Raw genomic sequence first — 24,000 nt, 5'->3', positions numbered from 1 at the left:
CTTGCACTGCTGATAACTGACTCCCATCTCTCTCGTAATTGATTGTCATTTAGTTACAAAGCAAAACTACTGAAAAGAGCACACATACTGTAAGGACTGTGAGGAAAAGGGCCTTTCACACACACACACGTGCTAACTGTAGAAAACTATATGTTACGATAGGTTAGGGTCACATGGTAGGGCAAGCACTGACTTACAGGTGGGGCTTCAGTGATGTCACTACTCACTACCTGTGGCTGATTAGGTTAAATTGGACACCTGTCCGGAGTCCTGGGCTCACAATTAGTTTCCAGGCCTTCGGAAAGGACTAGGGGCCTGTGATCACTCATGTGCGTTTGCCTGTTGCACGTCTGTCAAACTTGGACCCGTCTCATTGTTGTTCCTCTGGGTTTTAAACCACCACACACCAAAACTGAACTCAGCCTAGGAACCAAAGCTTGGGCTGTTTGTTATCGCGTTGGAAGAGAGCTATACCGGGTTAGCGAGAGCCACTGGTGAGTGACCTCTCCCTGGAACTCTGGCAAAGCTGACACAACACACATTGCACCCACACACGGTAGGTTCTACTTCCACGTCTTTACATCACGTAGGGCCAGTGTGTAGGTTACTTCTAGCTTTTCTTCTTCTAGGTTACTTCTAGCTTTTGTTGAGGTCCGAGGTCAGCTATCAACATAACCTAGAAAACGTAGCTGTAGTTTAGATGATGTGCCTCGGCCTCCTCGTAACATATACGATGACATGGATGGGGTGATCGTAGAGATGTAAAGCAAAAGTAAGGCAGTCTGATGTGAACGATCAAGCAAATAAATAAATAAATAACTAATTAAAAGAATGAATGAATGAATGAATGAATGAATGAATGGATGAATGGATGGATGAATGAATGAATGAATGAATGAATGAATGAGGGGATAAACGATGTAGCACACGATCCCAACAATCACTCGACTTCTCTCCTCCTTCTCCCTTTTTTGTTCTCTCTTTCAGTCTCGTAGTCTCATTTCCTTCCTCTAAGTGGTGCATGTGAGAGTGTGTGTGTGTGTGTGTGCGTGCGTGTGCATGTGTGTGTGTGTGTGTCGGGCAAGTTGCAGCTGTTGCTAGGTGTGTTTCATCAGACAGGCTGCAGAAAATCAATGCGTCAGGCGATGGCCTTACACACACACACACACACACACACACACCACACACACACACATCCACATACTGTACATTCACATTCATCGACACATGCACATATGCATTCATTTTGAGAGTGTTTGTTATTTTGAGCATGTGTGTGTGTGTGTGTGTGTGTGTGTGTGTGTGTGTGTGTGTGTGTGTGTACTTTATCTATTGAAAATTGAGTTTTACTACAGACTGCATCAAGGCTTACATGGCCACACAAAACAATCAAATGCAGCCACAGCATTTCTCCATGACATGAGGTGTTTCATGAGGTAAGGTTAAAAGGCGTCCTTGGTAGACCAGGTCTGCCATCAGGTCTGGTAGGCCAGGCTGCTACGTCAGAGACAAAGCAAGGCTCATTTCTGGCATTCAGAAAACACATAGGGCCGGATGTACAGAGAAAGCGCTAATACCGAGTTCTATGCACAGAAAGCGAATGCTGTGCTTCGCCATATTGCAGGGAATTTACTACGCTCTCACTTCATTACGTAAACAGCGCTCATCACTGTCCGTCCCCGCCCCCTCTACAACGCTAATTGCTTGTCCACAGCTGAACCACAAGCACAGTTGAATAGAGTTAACCAACTGCGACATTAAAAAGAACCAAACTTTAGCGATCATACATACATGATAATAAGATGTCAACGAGCAGCGACATACAGAATAGGCCTAGTAGTTCTACTAATCTATTTTAAAAAAAAATACTTGAACTATTTACTGCACGTACACTAGGGCTATGACTTAATACCCTGGTCCAGCAGATTGGGAAGTGTCTGTCATGAAAGTGAAAATACGATATTAGAAAGGCGAACAAAAGTTAAGGTTGCTTTTGACGTAGTACAATTGTTAAGGTTTCATTTCTATCCGCCATGATGTTCAATATGTTGTTGTCATCCATCCATTAAAGAATAATCCAGATATATATTCTTAGTATTATTTATTTGTTGGTTTACATAGATAGATAGATAGATAGATAGATAGATAGATAGATAGATACTTTATTGATCCCCAAGGGGAAATTCAAGGGTAACAGCAGAAATGGTAAACATAAGTATAAACATATAACTAAACTCCACTATACAATAAAGACAGTAGAAGATAAGAAAACTAACAAAACTAAATACTAAATATACTATATAAATTCAATTTAAAAAGTCCAATGTGCTTGAGGGTGATCAAGCATACAGTAAGACGCTTGTAGTGACAGGGCCGGGACTGGTAAGGTGCTCAAGGGAGTGAGTGTCATGGTGAAGGTGCAAAAAGTAGTCCAACCATAGTCCTTAGTTATGTGTGCATGGCAAGGTGCTCAAGAGAGTGAGTGTCATGGTGAAGGTGCAAAAAGTAGTCCAACCATAGTCCTTTAGTTATGTGTGCATATGTGTCAAGGTCTAGAGACCAGCATAAATAATATGGACAAATAGGAGAGTAAAGTATAATGTAGACAAGGTAAAATAAAAAACTATTTCAGTGCAAGAACAGGTTGAGGTAATAGGGTTATAGCCATTCATTCATTCAGTATTGTAGCAGAAGCCTGACAGCAGCCATTGATCATGTGTGCTAATATAGCATGAAAAACAGTGTAGCAGTAAAACAGTAGTGAAAACATTAGGCTGTGGACATTAGTAAAACAGTAGTAAAGCAGTAGTAAAGCAGTAGTGGGCAGTCAGTACTCAAACATGGAGAGGGTGGAGAGGCAGACAGACTAAGCAGAGAAGTCTATCTCTCCTCTTCCCTTTAGTAAGGCATTGAACAGTTCAATGGCCCTGGGGACAAATGACTTCCTCAACCTTTCAGTTGTGCATGGCAGTGAGCAAAGTCTCCAGCTGATCAAGCTCTTTTGCTTTTTAATAGTGCTGTAGAGTGGATGACATTCATTGTCCTAGATGTTGATCCTAGATGTTTACATCTCAAAGCACTGGCATAACCTCAGTACCCGAGGGAGAGGTAACACATTCTTAGTAGCCAACAAAGTTTTTTTTTTTTTTTTACATCCACTTAACTTGAGTCAAAATAAAAGTCCCATTTGTTCGCACAACGAACTCTTGCACATTTTGGCATACAACAGTCAGTAGCAACATAGTAGTAAGCAACATAACATAATATAAATTATATGATTAATGAGAACATATAACTCAACAACTATAAAGAAAACCAATGCTCTGAATACTGATTCTCTAATTGATGCATTTAACCGCTGTTTGCGCGATACTCCCACTTTCCCCTGACCCTCCTATGAATGCATACGCATGACACGGAAAAGCGCAAATAGCCATTTGCAGCTCCCACAACAGGCAGTCTGCGCTTTTTCCTCAGTGCGCCCTGTATGTACATGGTAGGGTAGTGTGGGGTGGTGGTAGGGTAGTGTGGGGTGGTGGTAGGGTAGTGGTAGGGTAGTGTGGGGCAGTGGTATGGTGGTGTTGGGTGGTGGTAGGGTAGTGTGGGGTGGTGGTAGGGTAGTGGTAGGGTAGTGTGGGGCAGTGGTATGGTGGTGTTGGGTGGTGGTAGCGTAGTGTTGGGTGGTGGTAGGGTGGTGTTGGGTGGTGTGGGTGGTGTGGGGTGGTGTTGGGTGGTGGTAGGGTAGTGTGGGGTGGTGGTATGGTGGTGGACATGTACTTTGGATAGAAGTGTCTGCTAAATGAATAAATGTAAATGTATGTGTGTGTCATTGGAAATCCTTCCTCCTGCCTTGCTACTTTGTCCAAAACACTACTGTTACATATTTCTGTGAGTGTGTGTGTGTGTGTGTGTGTGTCAGTGCAAGTCCTCCCTCCTGTCTTGCTACATCGTACAAAACACTCCTGTTTTTCCTGCAGTTCCAACACTTTGACGGAGACAGGACTTGAAAGAGCGGCAGCAGTCTGCTTGCTTGTATAGTAGGCTGTGTGTGTGTGTGTGTGTGTGTGTGTGTGTGTGTGTGTGTGTGTGTGTGTGTGTGAAGTGCAGGGTGAATAGATACACCACTTAGGCTACGTATTTATGTGTGTGTGTGTGTGTGTGTGTGTGTGTGTGTGTGTGTGTGTGTGTGTGTGTGTGTGTGTCTGTGAGTGTGTCTGTGAGTGTGTCTGTGTGTGTGTCTGTGTGTGTGAAGTGCAGGGCGAATAGATACACCACTTAGGCTACGTATTTATGTGTATGTGTGTGTGTGTGTATGTGTGTGTGTGTGTGTGTGTGTGTGTGTGTGTGTGTGTGTGTGTGTGTGTCTGTGTGAAGTGCAGGGCGAATAGATACACCACTTAGGCTACATATTTATGTGTGTGTGTGTGTGTGTGTGTGTGTGTGTGTGTGTGTGTGTTGTGAAGTGCAGGGCGAATAGATACACCACTTAGCCTACATATTTGTGTTTGTGTGTGTATGGTGTGTGTGTGTGTGTGTGTGTGTGTGTGTGTGTGTGTGTGTGTGTGTGTGTGACACAGAGAGAGAAAGAGAGAGAGAGAGCGAGAGAGAGAGACAGGTTAGGAGAGTGTACAAGAATGCATTAGTGAGAGATAGAGAAGATGAGAAGTATGAAAGAAAGAGAGGAAGTCAGGAAGAGGAGGCCAGAGAGAGAAGCAGGAAGTGTGTGGAGTAAAAACTAGAGTTGTAAAGAGAATATACCAGGTGAATGATCCTGTGTGTGGTATGTGTGTGGGTGTGTGTGTGTGTGTGTGTGTGTGTGTGTGTGTGTGTGTTATGTGTGTGTGTGTGTGTGTGTGTGTGTGTGTGTGTACCTGCTGGAGTGACGGTGAGTGTGCTCTCCTGGCTGTATCTCTTGCGTCTTGTGGTTGGAGGCTGATACAGGCGGGGTGAGCCGGCATCCTCATCCAAATCCACTCAGGATCCTGAAAAGCACCCGGCTGGGAGAGATGAACCTGCACACACACACACACACACACAGGATCATTCACCTGGTATATTCTCTTTACCACTCTAGTTTTTACTCCACACACTTCCTGCTTCTCTCTCTCTGGCCTCCTCCGGGGATGGATCCATGAGGGGCATTCTGTAAGGAGAGCTATGTGTGCATGTCTTCCTCACTTCATTGTGTGTGTGGTGTGTGTGTTGTTGTTGTATTATTATTATTATTGTGTATGGATTAACATGGGTAACTATTTTTATGTGGTGTGTTTGGTATTATGTGTGTGTGTGTGTGTGTATGATTGTGTGGTGTGTGTGTGATTGTGTGGTATGTCTGTATGTGCCAGGGTATGTCTGTATGTAACAGGAGCATAACATGTGAGAGCATGTGTGAGTGTGTGCTTGTACATGTGTTGGCCCTAAGTGATAATTAATGTGTGTGTGTGTGTGTCAGTATGTGTTATTATTGAGGTGTGTATGTATGTGCCTGCGTATTATTATTATTGCCTGTGTGTGTGTGCCTGCCTTGCCTGTATTGTGCCTGTGTGTGCCGTATTGTGCCCCTGTATTGACGCCTGTAATGTGTGTGTATGGTGCCTGTATTGACGCCTGGAGTGTGTGTGTGTGTGTGTACATGTGCCTGCCAATGTGTTTTGCAGTGCGTATGTCGGGAAGGTCATGGCAGGACACTAAGTCATGGCTTTGCATGTCTGGGATAGCAGCACCATGACTCAGGATGGCTTGGGCCATAAATTTAGAGTGCGCTGAACACTGTCCAACTCAACACAACCCGCATTAACTTAGCAGTCATTGCAGCTCACATCACAACACATGACTGAGCGTGTATGGATGTGTGTGTGTGTTTGTGTGTGTGTGCATGACCCTGTGAGTGTGTGCATGTGTGTAAATATGTGAGTGTGTGTGCATGTGTGTCCATGTCTGTGTATGTCTGTGTGTGTGTGTGTGCATATGTTTGTGTGCATGTGTGTAAATATGTGAGTGTGTCCATGTCTGTGTATCTGTGTGTGTGTGTTTGTGTGTGTGTGTGTGCATATGTTTCTGTGTGTGTGTGTGTGTGTGTTTGTATCAGATTTAGAGTAGAGAATTCTAGGATGTCAGGTCCCTGTATAGTTCCCCAGTACATCCTGGGCCTCTATTAAAAGCCAGAACAGCTAAATGAGGGGTGTGTGTCTCTATGGCCTTGGATATGCTGGTACATAACCTCCTACATGCTGTGAAAACACACACACACACACACAGGCCACACCTGCATACACACTCATATACATATGCAAAACAAATATGTAACCACACACACGCACATATGCACGCACACACACACGCACACACTCATGCACTCACCCACACATGTACACACACACTCACACGCGCACATACACACACACAGAGGCACACAATCACACACACACACACACACATACACATACACACTCATATACATATGCAAAACAAATATGTAACCACACACACGCACATATGCACGCACACACACACGCGACACACACTCATGCACTCACCCACACATGTACACACACACACTCACACGCGCACATACACACACACTGAGGCACACAATCACACACACACTACACACACACACACACACATACACATACACACACACACACACACACACACACACACACACAAACATACGCACACACACAAACTGTATTTTGTTTGTTTCTAAAGAAGCTCACAGCTGCCAGGAGTGTGTGGAATTTGGTAGAACAGCCAGAATAAGGATCAACGAAAGGCCAAACGTCTCTTGCTCAGTGGGAAACAGAGAGAGACAGAGTTACGATCGGCTTGGACACGCAACATAAAAAGAGGGGGAAAACTAAATGAATCTGAAATAAAGTTGTGTATTGAATCAAATGAAAGAAAATCTAGGGGATTGAAGATGTATGGATGTGTGGTTGAATATTTGTAAGTAGGAGTGAGTGCAAGTGTGTGTGTGTGTGTGCGTGTGTGTGTGTGTGTCTCAGTCAAAACAAAGATGAGAGAGGAGTGGAAGCTAAAACAAAAAGGTGTTTAGATGCTTTTAAAGCCACACCTGGTGTGTGCCAGATCGGGTCGTAATAAACAGAGAGAATGTAAGAGAAGAAGGGGAGATGGATGAGAGAAGGATGAGAGAAAGAAAAGAAAGAGAGAGAGAGAGATGGAATGATTATTCCTGATAAAGTGTGTATGTGTGTGTGTGTGTGTGTTTTAGGAAAATGGTAGTCATGTGGACTAACTAGAAAGAGAGAGAGAGAGAGAGTGAGAGAGGCGGGGGACTCAAGGTCTCACTTATTGTACCTGCATTACCTAATGACACACACGGAGGGCCAGATGTACGTAGATTTGCGAACGTAGCGTTATCAGCGCAATGGACAAACCACAGATCCGCAGAGTCAGACCCAAGTTTCGTCGTATTTATCAAACTTTCGATCCATTGTGTAAAGTGCGCCTTTCTCTGCCTTATGGTGGGTTTCCACAGCTTAAACACCTCTTGTTTCGCCCAGCTTAAATTTTGCCTCCGGGGCATGACGGCCAAACCGCTAACCTTTTGACTGCAGTGTCTAGCCAGCCCAGTGGTGGCAAGCGAGCTAATTAGGCTAATCAGCTAGTTCAAACGTTTAAGTACTTAAAGAAGATATTCAGGGGTCTTTATGCCTCAACTAATGGCGGCCTTACATTGTACGATTTTGGTCTGTTTTCACAGTCGGCGATGAAATTTCCAAAGTCGGACAGAAATCATGGGAGTTGTACAGGAATCGCGTGATTAAGCTCCCCGCCAACTAGATCGTTAAGTGTAAGGTGCTAATCTTAGTGGTTTTAAGTCAGTCGGAGTCAGTCTTTTTCTAGTTTTGCCGTTACGACAATATAAAACATGTTTGATATTATCCCAAGTCTTTTTAGTCATGGCTCATGCAAATAGTGACGTGAACAATATAAAAAACAATAGTGACCTCTCTCCAACACCAAACGGAAGAAGTTAGGCTCCACAGCTGTAGCCTATATGATTATTTGTTATTTAATTTCTTATAAATTATTAGTTGGCTATTCCACGTGACAGAACAACTCTATATCTGTTAGGGATGTCACACATGAAACAATGCTGCATAAAAACACGAAAAAATTACTTTGATATGAGTAGGCTATCATATGAGTTCCTGTTGATATGTAGTGCACGATGGAAATAATTTAAAGGAATCTAGTAGCAGTCTTGTAAATAGTGACCCTGTGTAGTAAAAATTCTTTGGAAGTACATACTGTAAACGAATGTGATTAACTTAATCAGTCTGTCTGCCTCATATTTGCATTAATTGTGCCTGGTGAAGACACGCCTCGACCATTTGCAAATCAAGTCTTTTGTCATGTACGACGTTCCAGCTTTTGTCTTATGCCCGACTTTACCATAGGTGGTCGGCGCCAATTAAGCATGCATAGGTCCGGGGCGTGTCTGACCTTTTCCACTGGAGCAGACAAAGAGCCTACTAACAGGATATAAGGCTGTGACAGAACAGTTGGGAGGTGACTTGGACAGAGGCAACTTTGTTCATGTTCTCCTCCGAGCGGCTTGTAATAAACTTGGGAGCGTCTCAGATTCGGTTTTGCTTCCACGTCATTTTTAATTCTCACCACACCTGCATGATCCCTAGTTGTTGCAAAATCATAGTCTGTGCCTCAACAACTCTTATCACTTGTCTTTAGATGTGAGAAGGTCTGACACTGTAGTCTTTATAAAAATCTTTTCCAAATCTTTGCAAAGTCTTTCAGTGTAAGGAGGGCATAAGTTGATGTTGCCTATAAACAACAATTCATGTTCATAGAAACAACAAGGTCAATAAGACATATTATATTTCATACCTGTGTAGCAGCATGTAGCCTAGCTGTCTAGCTAGGTTTACAATGCAATCCAATGTCCGAACATACTAGCAGTTCGCCTGTCAGCTAGCTAAAAATGTTGAGTGTTTAAAATAACATAGTGGTCTATTTAGTGGTGTATGTGCCCTGACTAAGTTCGTGTGGCATATAAACCACAATTTGTGATACAAATGCTAATGTTCGTGTAGAAACATTTTAATCACATACAAATTTTCATGTTACAGCTCAGGTAGTCTCCACCATCTTGGTCAGACCTCCAAACACAAACACGCGGACCTGATTGGTTCTCGAATGGTCCTCATTTAAATAAAGTTAAACTTTCGCTAACTTTGCTTCGCCTGCCTCTGCGATTCGCTCTCATTTTGCCCAACCAGGGCGAATTTCATCTCCATTCAACCTCAATGAGAGTGAAGCGAAATTTCGCTGTGTGGAAACCGACTGTTACTCCGCCCATTATCGCAATTTACGAACGTCCACAACTGAACGGCAGAGCCTACATACAAACTCAGTTGAATGAAGTTAAAGAGGCCCTATGCAACAATTTTAGCAAAAATTACCTTTAATTATGCAGGTTGAGAGTCGCTCTGATGGTTCTACAACACTTTTGGGTCGCTTTGGGGTGCTTCTCTCCCCTAGTGCTTCTCCCGAAAAACGAATATGCAACTTTCTGGTCGCGGTCCGAACACATTCGGATGTAACTCGGCGGAAATACTCGAAAATGTAGTCAGATTGTAGTTTCTAAGAAGACTGCAAAACGGACTCAGACTTGGCTTTGTTGCTGTTGAAATTGTAAGTAGCCTAGCCTACCATTGGGTGAACTTCGTTTTTGTAATGTGATTTGATAGTCTCTTGAACAATGTGTTTGCTCGACCGTTTTATTGTGAGCCCTATGTGTTGAGCTTGGTTTGTTGATGGCTAGCTCATTAGCTAGTGGGGTTTTAGCGTAGCAATCACTTGTTACCGAAGTTGCAGGGGGAGCTATGTCGTGAAAAATGCGAGCCCAAATCAGGCGAAAACCCAGAAACAGCGAAGGAATAACCAGACCTGCATAGGGCTTCTTTAACTGATGACAACATTAAAAAGAATCAAACGTTTAACGATCATGAAATAATACCATACATGATAAGATGTTAACAAGCAGGGAGATAATGAAGATCAGTAGTTCTACTCAAACTACTTGTGCACGTAGGCTTTGGAAGATGTGTCAAATATAGCAAGTAGGACATTCGAAAGGCCAACAAAAGTTAAGGTTGCTTTTGATAGTACAAATACTTACAAAACTGATGCTTTAAATAGCGATTCTGTTGTCTTTGAAAGGTTCTCTTATTGACGCATTGAACTGCTATTTGGATTAACACCTGCTTTTACAAGCCGGAAGTATTTAGGCGTAGAATAGTCGTGCGCTTTCATGAGGAGTCTTTATACATACCGCGGAATACATAATTAGGCGCTCTTTACGCTAAACTCCCACTTTCCCCTGGATCCTCCCATGAATGCATATGCATGAAACGAAAAACGTAATGTGCCATTTTCAGCTCCCGCTACAGGCAGTTTGCGCTTTAACATCATTGCGGCCTGTTTGTACATACCTCACAATGATTTTACACGCACATTGCGAAACAAATACGCATACACAAAAACGCAATAGTGGGTGCAAAAGCGTTAGTACATCTGGCCCAGAATATATACTGTAGACACTGATACACATTGATACATGTTTATACAGTATGTCACTGTGTTTATCTCAGTGAGTGTACACATGCGTGTATGTGCATGTGTATAGTGTGTGTGTGTGTGTATCTGTCTGTCTGTCTGTCTAGCTATCTATGTGGGTGTGTGTGTATGTGTGTGCGTGTCTGTGTGTGTGTGTGTGTGTGTGTGTGTGTGTAAGTGTGGTGTCCGTGTTTGTGTGTGTAGGAGGGTGCTCCCACAGCATTCTGGAGCCCAGCAGGCTACTGTTGACAGATGGTCACTTACTCAAACTGCCACTCCCATTGGGGGGGGGTTGGGGGGGTAGAGCCTTAGGGTATGACTAGAGCCCAGGTCACACACACACACACACACACACACACACACACACACACCCTTACACACACCCACAAAGACACATCCACATACATAACCCGCCCCCCACCCCACCCACACACACACACACACACACACACACACACACAGAGAAACACCCTGTACCATCACCAGGAGTCCACTTCAGAATTAGAACCACTGGTTGAATTACAGTCAATAGCTCTCTGACTGTGTTTAGGCAGTGTGTGTGTGTGTATGTGTTTTAAGTATAAGTAAGTATATATACTCTTTTGATCCTGTGAGGGAAATTTGGTCTCTGTATTTATCCCAATCCGTGAATTAGTGAAACACACTCAGCACACAGTGAACACACAGTGAGGTGAAGCACACACTAATCCCGACGCAGTGAGCTGCCTGCAACAACAGCGGTGCTCGGGGGAGTAGTGAGGGGTTAGGTACCTTGCTCAAGGGCACTTCAGCTATGCCTACTCGTCGGGGTTTGAACCGGCAAACCTCCGGTTACAAGTCCTATTACATTAGGGGTGTAAATCACATCGATTCAACCAACAACTCAGTTCTTTTCAATACTTTCAATGTGTGCAATTTGCAGTGGTGCGGTTCAATTGGATCCAACACTGGGGTCTGTTGTGTGTCGATTTTCACACAACTTGACTCACAAATCAAAAATAAATATAGGCTTTTATCAGAAAGTGTGAAATACTTAAAGTGGAGACGAAGCACTGAACAATGCCAGCGTTCTACGGATGTTTTTTTTTTTATCTTAGGTGAGGTATGGTTTTACAATCAAAGCTGAAATTCAAGTGGTTTCGTGGAAAAAAATCAGATTTTTGGCAATTAGTCACCAAACCCCAATTAGCAGGCATGTAGGCTTGATGGCCTTTTAAATGATATTTGTAAAAATCTAACTTCATTACTGAAAGGCTCATTAGGTAGAATGTTTTTATCACTGTACGGTTGTGGAGATAGATAGCAGATAGATGCCAGCCTCAGCTGAACCCAAGCTTTTTACACAACAATTAAGGCCAAGGCTGCGTGTTGACATCAAAAACTTCTACTGCAGAGGTTAGCTAATAAGTAATGCTAACAGATAATCGACCCAAAATCAATTCACACCGTCTGGAAAGTGAGTGTATGTTTTTTTGGCTATGCCATCAGAGCTGTAGGGTAGCCCTACTCTCTACGCTCTGGCTGCTACCGAAGTCCTGCTCTGATGACGACAAATTGTAGATTGATGCATCAAGAAAATGTTGAAACTGATGTGAAAATAAACATGCATGTTTAGGAGTCTCTTTGCAACCACACTGTTTGCTATTAGGTCGATGCATCGATACAGATCAATGGATTGTAACGCGCCTATACTGTGTGTGTGTGTGTTTTGTGTGTATGTGCATGTGTGTGTGTATGTGTGTGTGTGTGTGCGTGCAGCGTGTGTGTGTGTGTGTGTGTGTGTGTGTGTGTGTGTGTGTGTGTGTGTGTGTGTGTGTGTGTGTGTGTGTGTGTGTGTGTGTGTGTGTGTGTGTGTGTGTGTGTGTGTGTGTGTGTGTGTGTGTGTGTGTGTGTGTGTGTGTGGTGTGTGTGTGTGCAGTGTGTGTGTGTGTGTGTGCGGTGTGTTCCCCACCTGGCGCTGGGCTCCAGGGGCGTCCGGTCCTTCTCCCAGGTGATGATGGGTGTGGGCAGTCCCTCCACTTGGCACTCAAACCGCGCCGCTCCGCCCGCCGCCACCACCTGGTCCTCTGGGTCCCGCTGCACACGGGACAGACCTACGGCACGCAGGTGGGGACAAAAAGAGTCACCACATCTACATTAGTGGACACATTTTTACAAAGCAAATTACAGAGAATAACTGACATTCGACTTACAGACACACACACACACACACACACACACACACACAGATAGAGCTCAAGAAAACATCCCTCTTTCTCTCTCCCACATACTCATGGTTCAGGAAATTCTCTCTCTCTCTCTCTCTCGTATACGTATCCATTTCTTTCTAGAGAGAGAATGTGTGTGTGTTTGTGTGTGTGTGTTTGTGTGTGTGTGTGTGTGTGTGTGTGTGTGTATGTGTGTGTGTGTGTGTGTGTATGTGGGGTCCATAATGGAGGTGAGCGAACTCTTCATGTGGCAGTGAGGCCTAACCTGAGGCCTAATGACTTCTGACCTCTATGGCACTACAGCCGCATCAGACATTTAACAGGCCTCGGGTCAGACAGCACATGTGGCCTGTGCTGGACACACACACACACACACACACAAGATATAAAGACAAAAGCATGTGTGCAAATGTATATATTCTCAGGTACACACACACATACACACACACACACACATACACACACACAATAAAGATTTAAATACAAACGCATGTGTGCAAATGTATATATTCTCAGGTACACACACACACACACACACACACACAGGACTCACTGGAAACAGATGGGTACCTGCAAGACTAAACACCCAGAATGGCCGTTGTTCACCTACACAAGACACTTCCCTAAGCAGTGTAGCAGGGTTTGGTGAGATGGAATCCAGTGGAGAAGTGGATTAAGGTCTAACAACAGACTCGGTCCAGAAGTGGATTAAGGTCTAACAGCAGACTCGGTCCAGAAGTGGATTAAACGTTCTACATACTCGACACACCCGACTGGTAACGCGACAATGTGACGTCACAGAGCCGTAACCATTTATACTCGCGCGTCGTGGTCGCGACACTAGTTACAATATTCTCCTGAACAGAGGTGTCGCTGTTGTGAAAAGATTAACGCTAACTACGTTACACAGCAGAAGAAGCTGCATTAAGAAACACTAGTAGCAGAGAATGTAAACGGGCTCTGCTATTATCTAGCCTCTGTGATGGTACTTCAGACTTTGGTTGCTACTATTCACAACTACCACCATCATTATCATCTAGTTTCCAAGGTGTGCGCACAGGTAGATAGATAGATAGATGGATATATAGATAGATACTTTAGTCATCCCGAGGGAAATTTTAATAATTTAAACAGTTTAGTTAGCTGGCTAGCTAGCTAGCAGCTAGCTGAGTTTGTGTAATTTCCTGAAGTGGAAAGATTTTGTTCAGGCCTTAATAGATATCCTTTGTTTGAAAATAAATCGATTCTATTTTCCTCTTAATTCCATGTGTTGCAACTCTCGCTGGTAACTTTGTTAACTTATCCAGCAAACTATTAAAAATTCAATGACTGTAACAAAACACTGCAACTCGCTTGCCCCTCCTAGTCCATCTTCCTGTTTCCGCTTTGTCGCTCGTCTGAAAAAAAATGAGTGGTCGCTACCTCGCTACCTGACTAAAAAACCTGGCGCCAGCAAGATCTACCGCATTTTGACGTCACGGTGTCGCGCTACCGGTCGGGTGCGTCGAGTATGTAGAAGCCCTTAAGGTCTAACAGCAGACTCGGTCCAGAAGTGGATTAAGGTCTAACAGCAGACTCGGTCCAGAAGTGGATTAAGGTCTAACAGCAGACTCGGTCCAGAAGTGGATTAAGGTCTAACAACAGACTCGGTCCAGAAGTGGATTAAGGTCTAACAACAGACTAGGTCTAGGGGGTCAGTGTAATTTTAAAGAGACACCAGTCAGCCCAGCGCTGGGAACAGCCCGTATGAGAGGCATCTGCCAACAGCATACAGCTGCCAGGACACACACACACAAACACACACACACACACACAGACACACACACATTCTCTCTCTAGAAAGAAATGGATACGTATACGAGAGAGAGAGAGAATTTCCTGAACCATGAGTATGTGGGAGAGAGAAAGAGGGATGTTTTCTTGAGCTCTCTCTATGTGTGAGTGTGTGTGTGTGTGTGTGTGTGTGTGTGCCTATGTATCCTTTTATTTCTACCTTTTGTATGTGAGGTCTTTCTAACACTATAGGCATTTCACAGATAGATGTGTTTTTATAACGCTGTTTTCCTTGTCCTTCCTTAATGACTAGCAGTTCAGTTCTCTCCAAATATTTATATAATTATTATTATATTATTATTATTTATATATATCTCTGTGTGTTTTTATCACACTGCCACTCTCCTCTTTCTCTCTCTCTCTCTCTCTCTCTCTCTTTCTTTCTTTCTTTCTCTCTTTCTCTCTCTCTCTTTCAATCTCTCTATCTCACACACACAGCGCACAAAAACATCTCTCTCGCTCTCTCTGTCTCTGGCTCACACATAAAACCCACACACACACACACACACAGCACAGGAAAACATGTCCTCTCTCTCTCCATCTCTCTGACTCCCTCTCTCTCTCTCTACACACACACACAAACACAGCTCAAGAAAACATCCCTCTTTCTCTCACCCACATACTCATGGTCAGGAAATTCTCTCTCTCTCACACACACACACACACACACACACACACACACACACACACACACACACACACACACACACACACACACAGATCAGGGTACATTTTCTGTTCTTATACAAATACAGTATAGGGCATACAGGCGTACCCAGTTCAGAGCGAACACAAGCAAGTGCGTGTGTGTGTGCGTGCATGCGTGCTTGTGTTCTCTCCGAAGGCACGCACGCACACATGAACACACGCACACAACTGATGTGCATGAGTTTTTGTTCACTTTGTGCCTACACTAACACAAACACAGTTACTCCACCTTAAATACTGTGCAGAGAACACACAGACACATTCAGAAGGAGTGGCTCAACCTGCATTGTGAATGGTGTCAATGCTAAAGGCTGTTAGCTACACCATTCACTATGTGCAGGTTGAGCCAGTAAAGCTCAATGACACACTGACTAATCATTAACTAGAAGTGCTGCCTTCCCTAATGACTTACACTGTTGCCAAACTAGTGTAAACACACAGTGACATAACACACTGGGGAAGATGTCAGATGTGTGTGTGTGTGTGTGTGTGTGTGTGTGTGTGTGTGTGTGTGTGTGTGTGTGTGTGTGTGTGTGTGTGTGTTACGAGACCACACAATTGAAAGATGGCTCAACATAACATAACAAAGGCCAGAGAGAGAGACGACGGTTTAAGGGTACACTACAGACTGTGTGCCTGTGTGTGTATGTGTCTGTGTGTGTGTGTGTCTGTGTGTCTGTGTGAGTGTCTCCCTCCTTTATTCTGTCCCTCTCTTTGTGGCTAACAGTCTACAAGGGACCGCTCTGTCTTTTTAGGAAAGGCGAAACACATAATTAAAGCTAAAATGACAGAGGTCATTTGCTTTCTTTCTCTCTCTTTCTTTCTCTATCTCTCTCTCTCTCTCTCACACACACACACACACACACACACACAAAAATGTACACACATGAACACCTACACTCACTACTCTGTCAGCGCTTAATCTTTTGTCTCTTTGTTTAGTCCCTCCATTTTCCTCCAAAACCCTCCACTGTCCTGTCTTGCAAACCATTACCTCTCTAGCCTGAATTTCTCTCTCCCTCTCTTTATTTCTCCCTCTCTCTTCTCCTTCTCTCTCCCTCCCTTCCCTACATCTCTTTCTCCCTCTCCTTTCTTCCTCTCTTCTCTCTCTATCCCTCTCTTTATCTTTCTCTCTCTATCTCCCCCTCTACTCTAAATCTCTTCCTCCCTCTTTCTTTTCTTTCTCTCTACCTCTCTTTCTCTCTCCCTCTCTTCCCTAAATCTATTTCTCCCTCTCTTTATCTCTTCTCTCTTCTCTCTCTGTCCCTCTCTTTATCTCTCCTCTCTATCTCTCCGTCTCTTTATCTCTCGATCTCTACTCTAAATCTCTCTCCCCCTCTCTTTATCTCTCCTCTCTTCTCTCTCCCTCCCTCCCATGTCTCTTTCTCTCCCTCTGCCCCTAAGTTTTATCTGCTCATTCTCTTTCGTTCTCTTCCTTTCTCAGTTTCTTTCCATCTTTCCCTTCTCTAACTCTTCCTCTTTTCCCATCCTCTCTCTCCCTCTCTCTTTCCCTCCATCCCTCCCTCTCTGCTATTGTATTGCAGTCGCCCTCCTAATTCCATCAACAGTTCACCCCTGGCCTCACCACCTCTCTAGTGGCCCCTGTCTCTCTTGACACACACACACACACACACACACACACACACACACACACACTCTAGTGGCCCCTCTCTCTCTCTCTCTCTCTCTCTCACACACACCCCTGTCTTTCATATTCTCCTCCCCTCTTATTCTCTCTCTCTCTCCTACACCCACAATCCTCCTCTTTGCTCTACTACCACAAACACACACACACATTCACATTCACGACAAAATCGTACAGCACTGTCCTCACCCCCAACTCTACCCATGCATGCACGTATAAGTCATTCAGTACACTCCACGGCCCTCCCCAGGCTGGACACAGGGCTTTATAACCATACATGTGAGCATGTGTGTGTTTCTGTTTAAACTTCCTGATCTATATATATATATATATATATATATATATATATGACCATAACCATGCAACTTGAATGAGAACAGTCAGATCGGAATTCACGTGGCACATTCATTGGCATGTGTTTAATCGTTTGTGTGGTGTTTTGAAAGATACACTACCACTACACCATACACTACCACAACCACTACACTAGAAATGTCCTTATTTTAGAAAGAAAAGCACTGTTTTTTTCCAATGAGGATAACATTAAATTAGTCAGAAATACAGTCTAGGTATTGTTAATGTGGTAAATGACTATTCTAGCTGGAAACAGCTGATTTTTAATGGAATATCTATATACCGGTAGGTGTACAGAGGCCCATTTCCAGCAACCATCACTCCTGTGTTCTAATGGTACATTGTGTTAGCTAATCGTGTTACAGTAAAAGGCTCATTGATGATTAGAAAACCTGTGTGCGATTATGTTAGCATAGCTGAAAACTGTTTACAGAACCCATAAAACTGGCCTTCCTTTGAGCTAGTTGAGTATCTGGAGCATCAGCATTTGTGGGTTCGATTATACTCTCAAAATGGCCAGAAAAGGAGAACGTTCTTCTGAAACTTGACAGTCTGTTATTGTTCTGAGAAATGATGGCTATTCCATGAAACAAGGGGCTAAAATAAGATTCTGGAGGAAAAGGTCAGGAAGTCTGCCAAAATATCTACCCCAATAGGCGGCATTGGTAGCCTGACGAGCCAGACCCACATTAAAATGTAGGGTCTGGGCACTCACCATTCGCAGTGCTCAGTCCAAGGGGCGGGATAATCGGTTGTCTTTCAAATTCCCTCTGAACAATAGGACAGCGCTATGAGTCCCATGCTAGAGTTGGCTAGTTCAAACTTTTGCCAACTTAAAAAAAGCATTACTCGTGTCACACTGTTCGCCAACAGCAACATCCATCTTTTTTGTTTTCAAGTAGCAGGGAATTCAAGACAAACCGTTGCAACTCTGCCATCAATCATTATGTTAAGCCCGCCTAACGACTCTATACACGATTTGATTGGCCAAATAGAAGTTTAATTTTACGAGCTCACAAGCCAACGGAGGGTTGCTAGACTAGTTTGCTGCCGCTAGGATGCGTCTAGATTTCTAAGCTACGGCATTGGACCATTAAACCTCACAATGATCCAAAACATACGGCCAAACAAGGCAAGAAATTGTTAAGAGAGAACAATATCAACATTTTAGAGTGGCCCATCCAGATTCCATACCTCAATCAAAAAAGTGAGTACAAGGCCAGAGTGATGCAAATAATCGTTCCTGCCTCAAAACCTGGATTGCTGCTAAAGATGTGTGGTCTACAATCATTGTGGAGACATGGAGCGGCTTGGTACGAATTATAAGAACAATTATGAGAGCTGTGATGGCAAATAAATATGTTTCCACTGATTATTTAAAAAGAGTATGTATGCTAATTTTGGACATGCCATTTTTCATTAAAAAAAACATTGTCTTACAACCTTTTGGCATGTGGCATTGTCATTATCAGTCAAAACAAGCATTTTGATAAAGAGAAAATCAACATTAAATCAATATGTGCCAGGGGTAATGAATAATTTTGTTCTTAACTGTATGTGTATGCATGTGTGTATGCATGTGTGTGTGTGTATTCGTCCACTCACTCGCCAGGGACAGGTTGACCACACGGCTGGTCAGTGTCGAGGCGTGGGTCTTTAGCTTTGCTGTAGCGCCCTCCAGGGGCCCACAGGGGGGCGCCCTGGCATCCGCAGGTGGGTGGCGCCACCAGCAGCGAGCCGTTGGAGAGAAGGCGCAGCGCAGGGCCCTCCTGCAGCTCCACGCCGTCCCTCAGCCACGTCACCTCAGTGGCCTCCTCGTCCGGCGACGCCCCCAGCTGACACTCCAGCAGCAGCGGCCAACCAGGCTCCAGCACCGCGTGCACTGGCCCCGCCCCGCAACTCAGCTCCACCCACAACGGTTTCTCTATGAAAGAGAGAGAAAGTGAACTGATGATTAAAGATTTGTTTTTCTTGTGATACGAAATTATGCATTTGATAGCAACAAGGCAATGTAAAACAAGGCAGATGCATTTCTAGAGGATATTTGCAACGAATCCTAACCAAATCACTGAACAGTAAATCACAAGCAATTAGCTCTCTAACAGCTTTAGGACATCCAGTGTTGGAGTGCATTTACACAGAACTTATATATATATATATATATGTGTCTTATATGTCTATAAATATAAATATAAATACTCTTCATATTATGTGTCCTAATAATGAAAGCAAAACATCAGATGGACCTCAGATGAGTTTGGTAACATGCACCAGATGCATGACATTCATAATATTATGGATACTGGTCTGTCATACTGAGGTAAAGCTGCGAGTCAATTTCTAGAAGGGTCATATATAATTTACATTTCAGAAAACAAAATTACAAAACTGAAGACAAATTTACAGAAGTTAGAGCTGTAAAATGAAATGTTCAGTCAAATATGAGTAGTTTTATTGAAAACTCACTACTCAAATAACAATAAAATGTAAACATAAAACTGGAGTGCCTTTTTTGAAATCAAAGCTCCGTAAGGTGCACATTTAAATAAAAAAAAGTATCTTAAATAAAAATAGCCTATAAAATAAAATAGGCCAATCTTTTTCTGAAATAAATATATTTATATGAGAAAAGTAGTGTGCAGTTTCACAGCAGTGCAGAGAGGGGAGCAGTGCAGAGAGCTCCGGTCAGCGACATCACGACACAAATTTGAACTATATCGATATATGCGATATGGTCTAATTCCATATCGCATTTTAAAATATATATATATCTTTTATATCGATATATCGCCCATCCCTATCTGACATCCTATGATGTTACCATTGAAACCAGAGTTCTACTTGACATTGTGATCTTTGATGCTTCTCTATTCTAAAAATAATTTCATCATCTCTTTAAAAAAAAAAAAACTCTGTAAGATCTACTGAACCAACTCCTGTGATATCTTATTCTTTCTAGTGTTCCTTCTTAACTGAGCCCTTGACAAAGTGATTCATCTTAACCCCGTAACTGCAGACATTTATAAAATACTGCTGCAGCTGCTGCTATAATGACACTCCAAACTTCCCAAACCAGCCCATCAAGCATGTCCACGTGTGGAGGAGAGAAATAGAAACAGACAGAGACAGCAACTTTGTGAGCCATCAAAGGTTCTCTCAGGTCTTGTTAGTGTTCGGTGGTGGGCATGCTGTAGGCAGGCTGGGTTGACTAATTTCTTGGCAAATTGGACACCCTTAAGTCTCATAAGGGGGGAAGATATGAGGGCCATAATCTGACAACAGCTATGTTTAGGTCTTTGGCTCAGTTTCACTAGAGAGAGAGAGAGAGAGAGAGAGAGAGAAAGAGAGAGAGAGAGTGAGAGAGAGAGAGAGATTACAAGTGTTGCAGTTTTTGCTCGCTTGTTTATATTTGGTATATATTCCCTCACCACACAGAAGGCTAACTGAGTATGAAAAAGTGAGATAATAATTAACTTTGCAAGTTCTTTACCACACACTTCTCATACAAATATTGCAAATGACAAATGTGATTGTCCTTACAGACCTTCCCATATAGTTAGTGAGTGGTAATTAATATGGGCTGCTTACAAATAACAAAAGTCTGTATGTTTGTGAGTGTGCATGTGTGTGTGTGTGTGTGAGAGAGAGAGAAAGAAAGAAAGAGAAAGAGAGATAGAGAGAGACTTTGACTTGTTTAACTATACTGTACATCATTGACTGGAAAAAGTCCCTATCACTGATACCAACAGTAACCTCGACAAGACAAAGCTATGACTCCCTGGTACCCCAAATACCATAGTATTTGTTTTTAATATCATAGCTCTCTTAAAAAAACACACATTCCAGCCTGACAGGTATTTGATTACATGTGTTTCACCATGGTTTTCTCCATGGCGACAATGCCAGAGGGGAGTGAGAGAAGAGGAGGGCTGAGCTAGGCTAATACTGTGCCCATACCTAGAGACGAGGGCGGAGCTAGGCTAATACTGTGCCCATATTCAGAGAAGAGGAGGGCGGGGCTAGGCAAATACTGTGCCCATATCCAGAGGTGTAAAAGTCCAGCTCCAGAAAGTAAAAGTCCTTTTATGTTTTCAGTTCTGCTTGTGTTTACACCTTTGCCCATGGCAAGGAAAAGCCTACCAGGGCTATGGTCACTAATCACTGTCTCATGGCCAGGTGAACCTCAGTTCATGTAAGATTGATATAGATTGTTGCTACTGACCAAAACACACAGACGCAGAGTGTGGAAGGGACTGTCTGAAAAAGCGTTCTAACGAAGCACACACGTGTGTAGCAGTAGCGTAAACATAGCCTCCACACAGGGAGCGTACCTATGTTTCCCAGGTCCTATGTTCCCCGCTTTGTATGGGACCCGGGGAACATTGGACCCTAACCCTAAACCTAACCCTTATCCTAACCCCAAGTGGGGAACATAGGACCCGGGGAACATAGGGATGACCCCACCACACATAGCCTCCACACATAGCCACCCGCCTACATAAAGGCACTTTCTATCTCTTGCCACACTCATCAGCGCCAAAATTTGTAACTGACAAGCATTCGATAAACAATAGATTTTATGGAGCGGAACTGAAATTCAAATAGACACGGTGGCAGCGTTAGTTCGACGCTGGTGTGCGGGGTTATATTAAAAACAATGGAATCTAATATCATTGAACATCAAAAACAGAGTGCACTTGGGGTAGCTGTGACGTAAGCAACAGCACCGTACCACATTTGGGTCTCAGTGCCCATGGAGAGCCAGGTCAGATTCTGGCCTGCGGTCATGTCCCGATCCATCCCCCATCTCTCTCTTCCACTCATGTCTTGTCTCTCTCCACTGTCCTGTATCTCTCCATTGTCCTGTCTCCTGTCCTGTCTCTCCCACTCACATCCTGTCTCTCTCCACTGTCCTGTATATCTCCATTGTCCTGTCTCTCTGTCCTGTCTCTTCCACTCACATCCTGTCTCTCTCCACTATCCTGTATCTCTCCATTGTCCTGTCTCTCCCACTCATGTCCTGTCTCTCTCCACTATCCTGTCTCTCTGTCCTGTCTCTCCCACTCATGTCCTGTCTCTCTCCACTATCCTGTCTCTCTGTCCTGTCTCTCTCCACTATCCTGTCTCTCTGTCCTGTCTCTCCCACTCATGTCCTGTCTCTCTCCACTATCCTGTTTTTTCTGTCCTGTATTTCCACTGTTCTACTTTTCCCACTATGTCCTGTTTTCCACTATCTTGTTCTTTGTTCTGTTTCTCCCACTTATGTTCTGTCTTTTTCACTTTATCCTGTATTTCTCCATTGTCCTGTTTCTTTCCACTATCCTGTTCTCCCACTTGTGTCCTGTTCTCTTTCACTATCCTGTCTCTCCCACTATGTCCTTGTTCTTTCTCTCCACTGTCCTGTCTTCTCCACTATCCTGTCTCTGGTTTGTCTTTCACACTGCGTCCTGTTTTTCCACTATCTTGTATTGTCTCTCCCACTTAGGAAACCTGTCTTCTCCACTATTCTGTCTCTCTCTACTATCCTGTCTCTCTGTCCTGTCTCTCTCCACTATCCTGTCTCTCTGTCTTGTCTCTCTCCACTGTCCTGTCTCTCTGGCCTGTCTCTCCCACTCATGTCCTGTCTCTCTCCACTATCCTGTCTCTCTCCACTGTCCTGTCTCTCTCTACTATCTTGTCTCTCTCCATTGTCCAGAGTGCACTACACTCATGTCAGTGCCTATGTGCGGAGGCCATGCTGATGTACCTCATAGGAGATGCGTGGGGGGTCTGGCTGCAGTCAGAGCTGTCTGTCTGTCTGTTTATCAGTCTGACTGTTAATGTGCACAGGAGATTATTCTGCTTCTGATGCATGGTGCATACAAGCATGTGAGTGATGCAAGACACAAATGTGCGCCTGTGTGAGAGAAAGACAGAGAGAAAGTGTGTGTGTGTGTGTGTGTGTGTCTGTGTGAGAGAAAGAGAGAGAACATGTGTATCTGTGAGAGAAAGAGAGAGACAACGGTGTGTGTGTGTGTGTGTGTGTGTGTGTGTGTGTGTGTGTGTGTGTCTGTGTGAGAGAAAAAGAAATTGTGTGTGTGTGTGCGTGTGCATGGGGTCCTTGAGTTCATCAGTCCGCAATCTGAAATGTAGCATGGTCGCCACAGCCATGGGACCACTCATAAATAAATGACATGGTACACACTCAGACATGCATGGATTGGGGGACACACACACACACACACACACACACACACACACACACACACACACACACACACACACAGCACCAAGGAGATCTAATCTAATCTAAGGTAGGATGCTGTTGATGTTTCATGCTGATATGGTCCACTGCTGGGTGGGTGGCATTACATGTTTAGTGGAAGCTTCATCTCCATCCACACACAACCACAGACAGCTGGTACACTAACAGTGTGACATCCCTAGGATATGTATATTGCATTGCGTACCAGCAATACCAGGCAATACAAACACAAATGTGTATTGACTTATATGGCCAGGTAGACACACAGAGAGAGAGAGAGAGAGAGAGAGAGAGAATTAAAAACACACACAACCTGAATTAAGCACACACAAACACACACATACATACACACACACACACACACACACACACACACACACATATATAAACACACACACTCACAC

The 24,000-nt window shown here is 43.8% G+C and overlaps 1 protein-coding gene across 1 annotated transcript in view; it reads right to left on the bottom strand.

Moving 5' to 3' along the window:
* Positions 1 to 24,000, bottom strand: part of igdcc4 (immunoglobulin superfamily, DCC subclass, member 4) — a 95,861-nt gene that overhangs the window by 36,830 nt on the left and 35,031 nt on the right. The window contains 5 exon segments of the mRNA XM_048232173.1: positions 4,872 to 4,932; positions 4,994 to 5,012; positions 12,557 to 12,698; positions 18,958 to 19,072; positions 19,074 to 19,276. Coding sequence (XP_048088130.1) covers positions 4,872 to 4,932; positions 4,994 to 5,012; positions 12,557 to 12,698; positions 18,958 to 19,072; positions 19,074 to 19,276 — 540 coding nt within the window.

The sequence above is a fragment of the Alosa alosa genome, chromosome 21 (genome assembly GCF_017589495.1).
Source record: "Alosa alosa isolate M-15738 ecotype Scorff River chromosome 21, AALO_Geno_1.1, whole genome shotgun sequence".
NCBI classification, from domain to species: Eukaryota; Metazoa; Chordata; class Actinopteri; order Clupeiformes; family Clupeidae; genus Alosa; species Alosa alosa.
Note: the sequence above shows the minus strand (reverse complement) of the source record. Positions and strands in the feature narration are given on the sequence as shown.